This window comes from Miniopterus natalensis, chromosome 17 (assembly GCF_054644295.1).
Source record: "Miniopterus natalensis isolate mMinNat1 chromosome 17, mMinNat1.hap1, whole genome shotgun sequence".
Taxonomy (NCBI): Eukaryota; Metazoa; Chordata; class Mammalia; order Chiroptera; family Miniopteridae; genus Miniopterus; species Miniopterus natalensis.
The window spans coordinates 10,610,814-10,621,432 of NC_142097.1; the positions used below are offsets into that span (position 1 = coordinate 10,610,814).

The 10,619-nt window shown below is 51.4% G+C and overlaps 1 protein-coding gene across 1 annotated transcript; it reads right to left on the bottom strand.

The window, feature by feature from the left end:
• Window positions 1-113: 113 nt before the first annotated feature.
• Window positions 114-10,253, bottom strand: LOC148091201 (polyunsaturated fatty acid lipoxygenase ALOX12-like). Its single transcript, XM_087826472.1, has 14 exons — window positions 10,119-10,253; window positions 9,396-9,876; window positions 8,157-8,238; window positions 7,911-8,033; window positions 7,712-7,815; window positions 7,300-7,460; window positions 6,607-6,750; window positions 5,740-5,949; window positions 3,023-3,109; window positions 2,635-2,804; window positions 2,015-2,136; window positions 726-826; window positions 430-600; window positions 114-308 (listed from the first exon to the last, which is right to left on the bottom strand). Exons 1-14 carry the CDS (start codon window positions 10,251-10,253, stop codon window positions 129-131), a joined length of 2,271 nt encoding a protein of 756 aa, XP_087682598.1. The 3' UTR covers window positions 114-128.
• Between the last annotated feature and the right edge of the window lie 366 nt (window positions 10,254-10,619).

Genomic DNA, 10,619 nt, shown 5'->3' on the forward strand with positions numbered 1-10,619 from the left:
TTTAGGTAGGGAACTCAAGAGGAGAAAATAGAATCATAGCAACTCAGAGCCATGGAAAAAGTAAATATCATGGGGAAATGTTAACCATGGTGGTGGCCTAGAGTATTTGAAGGGTGAACAATTTGGGCTCAGATAGTGATACTGCTCTCTATGAGGCTGGGCTTCAGGTATTCATAGGGAAGTTCTAGCTGCTCATTCCGGGCCACAATTTCCCTTTCCAGGTTCTCCAGATCTGTCTGAAAGTGTCTTAAAACAGCCTTGGGCTCAGGACCTGAGAAATACTCTTCTTTGTGATGCCCGAGGGGTACCTGAAGCAGAAGGAAAGGATAATCATCTTCTAGTTCTGAGAAACAGGGACCGAAACTCCGTCACCCCAATGTCTCCTTGTTAGCCATCAGTCCCCTCAGAGTTCCAGAGGTCCCCTCTCACCATGTCTGTCTGCTTATGGCTCAGGAGCCATGTGGTGGCCATTTGAAGACAGGTCTGCCAGACATTAGGTAGTGAGCCCATCACTGTGGCCATTGTGACATCTTCCTTGGTGGTAGGTGGGGGCATCCGCATTGAGCATGGGGCATTAGGGACCCAGGCAAACCAGTCGAACTGGGGAGGAAGAATCTGGAGTCACTCAGAAACTCTGATTCAGGACCCTAGGCCCCAACTCTCCCTCAGGTATCCCCTCGCCCAGATGCTTTCTCTCAGAGACCCAGGCTTTCAGGTGTCCATACCTGGCCTGTGTTGATCGCTGCATGCTGGGCAGTGCACGTGAAGATGCACATGGTAAGGAAATGACACAGCTGGGCCCGCGAATGGAAGGAGACAGGGAAACCTAGAGAGAGAAAAACAAAGTTTAGAAACTACAGTCCCAAAGGAGATAAGGAAATAAATGCTGATTCTTGGCATGTCCATATATTAGAATTAGTGAGCATTCATTCATTTATTCAAAAAGTACCAGATACTGCATAGGCACTGGGAATGTGCTGGTGGGCAAAACAGACTGTAGTAGGAAAGAATGATCATAAACAGAACTACTCAGTAAGATTACACACTGAGTTAGTGATAAGAATATAAGCAAGCCTGATGGACAGAACTGAGAAGGATTACAGAAATTTTGGTCCTGGAAGGGCTGACGAGGTGCTGTTGGGTGGATGGGGAAAGGACAGCCCCAATACTCGGAGGTAAGACTCCTCTCCACAGTGGGGTGTGGCTTAGTGATGTGTGCACCCCCAGGGCCTGGTTATAAGAAACAGCTCACAGCTCCTACCTATAGGTATCCCACGGAGGGAGAGGATGGATTCAAGGTATTGGTGTGAAGCGTGAAGGGGGAAGGAGCTAAAGGCTGATTCGAAACAGCCTGGCCGGCCTATGTGTACTAGAGAGAGGACTATGCATCTAGGAAGAGCCCAAGAAAGGCTGTTTCTTCATTATGCATAAAAAGTGGGGCGGGGGACCTGAAGGTAGTTCACTGGTGAGGGGGGCACTTTGGCCTAAGAAAGTTAGTCTCCCTTGATGGTGCTGAGTTTGGGTTTAAGTCAAAATATATACAGTATTGAGGTCACGTCTAGAAATGACCTTGCACTGTGGCAGGTGTGCAGGATGCCTGGATATTTGTGTGGACAGGAGCAGGAAGGAGGAAAAGGGAGGGAAACTAGGGTGAGCTGCCAAGGCCTGTGGTGGGAACGAGCTCTTCACATATCCTTAGGTAAGAAAATAGACAACCCTAGAGAGAGCCCTTCAGGGCCTGGGCAAATTCCTCACTGCCTGTGGTTCTGGAATTATTGGGACCCATGGCAGGTTAGAGGCATCTGTGAAAAGGTGTGGGGTTCTCTGAGTAGGACAATCCTTGAGTTTCTAGAATTGTCCCGAGTCTTAGGAGGTGGGAATGGGATCTAGATGCCTTTGTGTGGAGGGACAGGAGGTGATGCAAGGTTGGTGTCATGTCTCCACAAGGGCAAGTCTGACAAGGGACCCTGGGCAGAGTGTCTGAGGAGCTCTATTCTCTGGGGAGAGATCTCACCTCGGTCCTGGGCCTGGCACAGCCCAACCTCAGTGATCTGCCAACACCAGGCCTGCAACTCAGGGTCCCCTCTCACGATGTCATCCCCGTGGTAGAAGAGGTGGACGATCCCTTCCACGTACCTGCCCAGAGAAGAAGGGAGCTGAGCACCTTGAGAGTAGAAGGCTGTAGCCTCTGACCACTACTCTTTTTCTGTGGCCTCTGTCCCACTGACTCTCACTGTATATGGGGACATATCTTACAGGATTTGCCTTTTCTGACATCCCCTAGTTCTTTCTAAACACTAGTTTTGAAAGGAAGAAAATGTGGATCATTAGTTTCAAGAATTCCATACACATGGTTGATAGTCACTCTTTGTAACAAAATCCCTGATTCCACCAGGTCCCATGGTTTTACGCACCCACACAACTCTGCCTGCTGACACTATTTCAGTCTCCCCATCTTTAGACCCCACCCACTGTCCCCATGCTCTTCCTTCTCTCTCCCAGGATTGAGTCCTCTGCTCCTCCTGTCTGGACCTTCTGTTTCATGTTCCTTTGGCCCAATGCTGACCTCAGGCCAAAGCCCCATTCTCACTGTCCCCAATGCCCCTCCATTTCTCAGCTCCCACTCTCACCCACCGGGCAATGATGTCCCAGAGCCGTAGAGCATCATGGGCATAGAGGGCACTTGGGATTCCCAGCAGGCCGCGGTCAGCCAGATCGTCAGGAGCACAGAGGGAGCGGTAGGTCAGCTGAGCCATGGCCCGACGGGTCAACTGCACATGGCCCCCTCCACCTGTGCTCACTGCCTGGGACAAAGATGAGAGGCCTTGAGGAAGAATTCAGAGCACAGTATACAAAAGGTTCAGATGTGAGATTCTCACATTTAAAGACATGAGTATAAAGGGACAGGCTCTTGGGTTTAAGGGTCAGAACATTCATACAAGGTGGCCTGGAATCTTGAAAGTGACAGGAGGCCATGCAGAGTTGGATGGTTAGGTGGCCCCACACTCCATTACCGTCTTACCTTATCAAATATACCTCCATCTGAGATGAGTTGGGTCCGACCCCGTGTGTTGATCTCCATGGTGTAGCGGGTGTGTGGGATCAGGAGCTGGGTAGAGCAGGTTGGAGGGGGTGGTTTATAGAGGACATGCTTGGGTCCTTCTTATTTAGGGAGTGGCACTCAGCATGGTGACTTTCCTCCTGATGCTTTCCTCCCTGCTAGTGCATTTGCAGGCTGGTCTCCTTCTGCTTCTCTGCTCTTAGTCTCAGGTTCTCCTAGTGCCCTGTGAGTTGAGCTTTGGAGTCTGACTGACCAGGATTTTCATCTACACTTCGCCTCTTACTTTGATATGTGTCCAAGATAATAAGCCCTCTAAGTGTCCTTCTGTTTATCTGTTTACAGGGGATGACCCTATTCCCATCACGGGCGCTGTGGTGATGCTTATGTGTACAGTGCCTGAGTGCTCAGTACACTGCCCAGCACACAGACGTCCTTGAATAGTGCCCGTTATCATTACCTTTATTATTTCCACCTTGAGGACAGGTGTCCTTTGAGAATCAGCACTTTAACTTTTGATTTTTTAAATAATTTTTCTATCATACACTTCCTTAGAGTTTAAACTAGCCTTTCTATGAATTTTCAAAGCAGCTCCTTCAATCTCTAGTTGTTTTACTCTTGCATTTTTTAAATTTGGGGGTTGGGAGTTGGGGAGGGTAGGGTCCTTTCAGTCAGAATTAAAGGAACAATAGTGATCTATGTTCTTTATCAGCAGAGGGGCTGTTGTCAAATCTCCTACACCACCAGTTAGGCCCTGTTAGTTAGGGCCCCTCTCTCCTGCTTTCCCTTGGCCATTAAAAAATGCCATCTGATCCTCAGCTGCACTTCCTTTTGTCTTAGGCAATTTTGTCTTCATCCTGAGCTGGAGGATTCATGCAATGCTGGTATTCATGTGAGTTGGTGATGCTACAGAGTGGGAAGGATCCAACTGATATCATTGGTACCAACATATCAAAGCAACTCACATTGGTCTATAACTTCAGAAAGACCGTGAAACACTATGAGTGCCATAGAAAGCCCAAAGTCCACATCAGGGGAGAAGTTTCCAGAACACAAAGAACTAATCAAAACAGCAAGAACTACTGAGTTTTGTAGCATTTCCCCCGTGTCACGCTGTCCTGTTATCCCTCATCAACTCCATGATGGAGCTCCTATTATCCCCATTTAGAGATGAGGACACTGAGCACACATCTGGGAGGAACTGAGGCCGGGATTCAGGATTCAGACCCCAGCAGCCTGAATGCAGAGCCTGCATCCTGCATGGGTAAGCTTTATGAAGTGGGCAGGCTTAGCCCTCCTGGGTGGCCTGAGAACAACACAGCTGTCTGCCATGGGGTGAAGTTGTTTGGCGAGGGGAGACAGGTGTAGAGGGGCTGAGGAAGGGGGATTTTGAAGTGTAAAGGTGGGTTTAACTACCACAGCACATGATGATGGTGATGCAAAGGCCTCAGGAAGTCAATCAAATCCAAGATCAAGGAATTCTGTTAGTGTCTACCTCGTCTATGTTACCCCAGAATCCAAAGGGGTCACCGCTAGCCATGGATAGGTTTAGAGATAAAGGTGAGAACTCCTGGAAGAAACACAATTCAGTTGTTCTCCCTATTATATACTCATGTATCTTGCTACCATTTCAAACTCCATGGACTTAAACCTAAACATCTCATCTCTGACCTCAAATTGGCTTCTTCTGACTGTATTGTTTCTGACAATTGCTCTGGTTCATAGCCTGTATTATTTCTTCTCCTGCTGCTATACGTGAAGTGTTATCAAGATTTCAAAAACATTTTTAAGCAGGCATAAGGCTATTTTGTTGCCTTCTGGCTAGCAATCAGTTTAGGCTCACTGTTTTATAAAATTACAGCATTTCTGGATCAGTACAACGGAATCTACTGATGGACTCCTAGTTGTTGCAGCAGCTCAGGCCTCTGAGCTCTCTCTCCAGTCTTGCACCCAGGCATGCTGCAACTGCTATTTCCTCTCCTCACAAAGTCTTTGCATTTTCCTTCCATTTATCTAACTACCATGTCATGCACCTTTCATTGGGCAGATTAAATAACCGCTTGGGCTGTTCTTTTATTTCTTTGATCTTCTACTTAATGATTCCTAAGTTGTGGTGGAACATTCTCCATCAAAGATATGGTGTTTATTGCTTTCTCTCTTGATTTCAAACTCTTATTTCCAGATCCTATTCTCTGGTTATTTTTGGTGTGTACCATTTGTCTTGCCAGTTCCATGCTAACTCCCTGAAAGGAGAGCAATACTTTTGTTCATCAAATTATACTCCTACTGGACGCCGGACTCTGCTGGAGAATGTCAGAGCTGCCCTTACATAAGTGCTGAAGGTATGCTAAGTGACTTGACTTAATACAATGGATGGGGTCTCTCTGTACTATTTTTAAAACTGCATGAGAATCTATGATTATCTCAACATAAAGATATTTTGAACATTAGGAACAAAACCACAAGGCCCAGGGTCCTGACACAATCATCTCCTCTTCTCCATTCATATACTGCTGTAAGATTTTTTTTGTTCAATACATGGACACACGCTCAACTAGAAGAAGCTTTGCTAACATGTTCCCAAACAGATGGCTTAGGCTTTTAAAACCTTGGACACCTGTTAGGTTGTTTCCTTTCTCTGGAATGTGAGTGAGATGGGACTTGGAGGGTAGGGGATGTACCTTGAAGACAGGGTGCAGTCCTGGGAGGCACCGCATGGTGGCCACAGCAATGACCTCAGCCAGCAGATGAGTGTTCAGCAAGTGATATTGGAGCTCATGCAGTTGGAAATCTGAACTTCGGACCCAGGTCTTTGCCAGGAGCCAGGCAAGTGGAGGATCTGAGGGCAGGAACAGTGGTGGGGTGGGGGAGCTGGGGTTGGGAGGCTGGATCTGCAATAAAGAGGAATTAAACATTCACTGACCTCATCAAATCTTAGACACTATGCTTAGCATTGTGTGGGAAACGCTGCTGACTACATTATTGCCTCCCAGGGTGTCATAACCTACTAGGAGGAATGAGGCCCCTTCCACTCATCCTCTCACTAGCTGTGGGGAAGTGTGAGGGCCATGATGGTCAGGTTCAAAGCAGGAGGAATTGGAAAGGGGGAGTCCAGTATGGCCTTGACAGTGGTTTGGGAAAACCTGATGAAGGTCTGAGATAGGATAGTGGAAGAGGAAGAAGAAGCTGGATGTGTGAGATAACTGACAGTTCAAATCAATTGATTGATGAGAACAGTGAGAATGGAAACATTAATACCTGGGGAGAAAACATGTCTAAGTGAGAAGGGATATTCCACAAATTCAAAGGTCAGAAAGAGATTGAGTAGCTTGAGGGTGGGAACCAACAGAGACCATTATGACTCTCAAAAGGCAATTTCAGGTGAGCAGTGGGAAGCCTGTGAGGTAGAAAGGAGAGGCTGGTGACAAGGACAGGTCTCACTGAGTGAGGCAGGGGTGGGGGACAGGAGCCAGCTGTCCTTGTCCCTGGGCAGAGGGTGGGGTTGAACACAGAGCAGTGTTGGGAGGGGGGTGCCCAGAGCACCTCACCTGGATGACCATGGGCAGCAGCTTCCCACTGGGCTCCATCCTCAGCATGACGAGGGGGGCAGCCAGGTACTGCTGCTCTCCTTGGATCACATTGGCTGGAATTCCATCCAGCAGGATGAAGTCAGCCTCAAACAGGGAACCCTTCTGGGGAAAGGGGAACACGTCCAGGGTTAGAGTTGGAAGCATACCTCCACAGGGCCAAGGCAAAGGGCGAGAAATGGAAAGACATCCAGTCTCATTTCTTGCCATTATCCTACATCAGTCCCAGAGTCCTGGGGGCAGAACTAAAGGAAGCACCAGAGCATCAAGTTCAAGTCCTCTCACTTTACAGAGAAGGATAGGACCCCATGAAAGGAGTCTTCCCTAGAGACAAGGGGCTTGTCTGTGGCAGAGGTGGTTTTAGGACTAGATAGGCCAGTTGATTCTGTATCACAGGTATGCTAAGATCTCCCCTTTTCTGGTTGTCCAAGCTCCTTCCCCAGCATTCCTGAAGGTCTACATTATTGGCTGTATCCAGCCTTCATGCTGTTCTCTACATACTTTATCATCTGTAGGTTTTTCCAGCAGAGGACTTGCACCCAGGAACTGTTGGTTACCGCAGCCTTCCTTCCCTGACACCTTTGATTCCTTCCCTTCAGCACTTCACCTCCCCCCAAAGACAAAGTGAAGACAATAGAGGGCTGGAGGGCGTACCTGGAGTTCTTTCTCCAACTGGGCCCCAAGCTCCTCCATCCCCGAGGGCAGCACCAGCCGGGAGGGCAGAGAGGTGGAGCGTCTCAGCAGCATGGGGTTGGCGCCATTGAGGAACTGGTAGCCAAAGAGCTCATCATCCTGCCAGCGCTGCTGAACCTTCCCTGAGGGTCAGGGAGGAGGGGAGGAGGAGGGTGTTCACCACAACCCCATGTCCCTCTCCTCCAGGCTACCCCAGGGATTTAGTCACATGACTCCTCCATACCCAGCCCACAGATTTTCATTTATGAGGCCTCTGTGAGATCCCCACGTATAAGTCCTCTTTTGGCATGTAGTTTTGGGGACTATGGAGTGTGACAGATAGCTCATTAAAAGGACCATCAAGGTGTTATGGAGACCTGGGGAAACCACTGACCAGCCAGGACAGTCTTTTGTCCCCAGAAGACCAGATCAAAATCTTCCAGGCTGTCCCATGACCTCAGGAGGGTGGAAACATATTTCATGGCAATCTCCATAATCCTAGAACAGATGTTAAGGACATAACAACCATCAATTTACCAAATCCTACCTGTTTCTGGGTGCACCACCCCACCCCACTCTGACCATTTCCTCACCCTGCATTCACTGTCCATTCATAGTCCAGCCTCTTCTTCTCATGGAATCTCATATTTGGAGGTAGATCATCCACACTACCTGCAGCTAATGTCAGGGGGAGCCCTTCCTTCCAGGTGGCCCAGCTAGGAGACAGGAATTAAGGTTATGGAAGGGGGTAGAAGACAGTGATGGGTAGGAAGTAGGGGGTAGAAGTAAGTGATGGAGGAAGTTGTCAGGGAGGGGATGTGAACTGGGAGGGTAGTCACCAGTAGATTTGCTGTCTTTCCTCCAGTTCCTTTTCTCGATGCTTCTGGAACACATCCAAGCTATTGTTTCCCGGCAGGCGGGCTGGGGAGACATGAAGGCATTTGACATCAATGCTTTCTCCAGTGCCGTGCTGTGCCCTGGCTTCTTCCAATCTCCTGTTCTTGATTGTATGGCATCATACTTTTTTGCCTTTTTCTCTGCCTCTGTCTCTCCTGCTTAATTCCCTAGTCATTCATCTCCCTGCTCCCCCTTCTTGATTTCACTGATCTCAGACCTCATATTTGTCTTGAGAGGAAAATCCCATGTTTGACTCGCTATTGTAACGCTTAACTCAGATTTACCCAATGTTCCCAATTCTCCATTATCTATAAATTTCATTCTTAATCAGCTGAAATATCCACACATATCCTACATTATCTCTTATTACTTAGTTAATTTCCACTGTCTAGGGCCTCCCCTGTCTACACCATAACCTGTTCTCCAAAATGACATATTTCAAGTCAGGGGCACTTACCTCTCTGACCTCCGCAACCTACACCATCACCTGGTTCCTGGTTCTGAGCTGAGGAACGGCCCCACTTGCTACCTTTTCCAGCTTCCTCTCAGCGATCCTCAGCGCCACATACCTACAGCTGGTAACCTGACTTTGTCCTGCCCTCCTTGCTTGTGCCTCAAAGACAGAGTTCACCTTTCCCTCCCTACCTGTCATTTCCCTCAACGTCTCTCCTACTTATTTCTAAGGTGACAGATGCCACGTTAGCTGTCCTCCTTCATGGGCACGACAGTGTGCTCCCCGCCCCACAGTTGCTTCCATGTTTCACAGCCAAGCCAGCTCCACCTCACGTCATTTATTGCTTCCCTTACCTGACTCCTCTCAGGGGTCACCCCCCATTTCATGTCCTAGCCTTACCTGTCCCTGCCCTAACTTGCTCCCAGTCACAGAGAGATCTCCTTTCCACTTGGCTTTGGCTCTTCTGTTTCCCAGCATTGCTGCACCCCCATGACCTGTGTCGCCTCCTTGGGAGGGGGGATCTGCACGTCACTTAGTTCCCTGTCCAGCCCCCTTCCAGGCTTTTTATCGTTTGTATAATTTCCCCCCAGTTCCCGTCTTGTCCACTCTGGACCTGCTGAGCTCGCCCTTTCTCAAGCCCCTCGGGCCCTCCTCAGTGCTATCCCCTGCCTCCCCCAGCCCCCAGGCGCCCCAGCCCTGCACCCAGGTCCCCGAGGCAGCCTGTCACCTGTGCCCTCGGGCAGGCTCATCACGCCCTCGCCCTGCACCCAGCCGTAGCAGGGGAAGGCGGCCTCCTCGCCCGCGCCTGGGCCCTGCACCGTGATGCGGTCGCAGAACCACGCGTCGTCCACCAGGGAGTGGTGTTTGCGCAACTTCACGAACTGCAGTGGCCCCAGGTCCTCGGGGACATCGTGCTCAAACTCCTCCACCTGTGGGGACCAGGACCCCGTGACACTCAGTAGCGGGGACCCAGGAGGGGACGTCTGCTGGGGGTGCGGGGTCCTTTGTGGAGTCAGGTGACGAGGCCTCCAAGGACGGCGCCGCCTCCTCCCAACACCTGCGGGCGGGTCTCCGACGCCCCATCGCACCGAGAGGACGAGGGACGCGGGGCGAGGCCCCAGGGTCTTGAGTTGAACCCGGAGCCTCGTCACCTGCCCCGTCCGCTGGCTGCGCTCTCCCCGCGCCCGCGCCCTCGGGGGACCGTCCCCCTGAACCCAGGTTCCATAATGCCACCGGCCCGGGGTCACTCGGGAAAGGAGCGGAGGCTGCAAGGACCACGCTCGGGGAGGGAGGGAGGGATGAGCCCCTCCCTGGCCGGGCTCCGTCCCTCTCCCGCTGAGCCTGGCGCCCGGCTCCTGGAGGCCCCGCCGCCCCGTGCGCGCTGCTCCGCGCCCCGCCTCCCCGCCCGGCCCGGCCGCGGGGCATCGGGGTCCCCGCCGCCCCCCCTGACCTGGCCCCGCGCCGGCCGCAGCCGCAGCTCCAGCTCCGCCTCCCCGCGCTCCCCGACCAGCCACAGCTGCACGCGGTTCAGCGACCCCGAGAAGAGCCAGGCGCCGGTGGCCACCCGGACGCGGTAGCGGCCCATGGCGGCAGGTGGGCGCCGTGGGTCAGAGGTGCTGTTACTGACACCAGACAGATTCCGAGACCAGGCGTCGTCTTGATGCCGGCGGGACAGGCCGGGGCTTAATAAAGCAGGACTCTGTGCCAGCCCAGGGCAGGAATGGGCCCCGCCCCGGGCACAGCAGCACCTGGGATTAGCCCCGAGGGTGGGGAAGGCTGGCTGCTCCCCGCAGCTCAGCGCTGAGACGTGGGCTTGGAGAAGATGCGGGGCTGAGCCTGGCTGCAGGAAGGGGTGCAGAGGGCAGGGCCAACCCACCAGAGCTGTCTTTCTAGGCCCTCATTGCCCCACCTAGTCGCCCCACCCCTGTTGTACTAATGACTAGCATTCCCT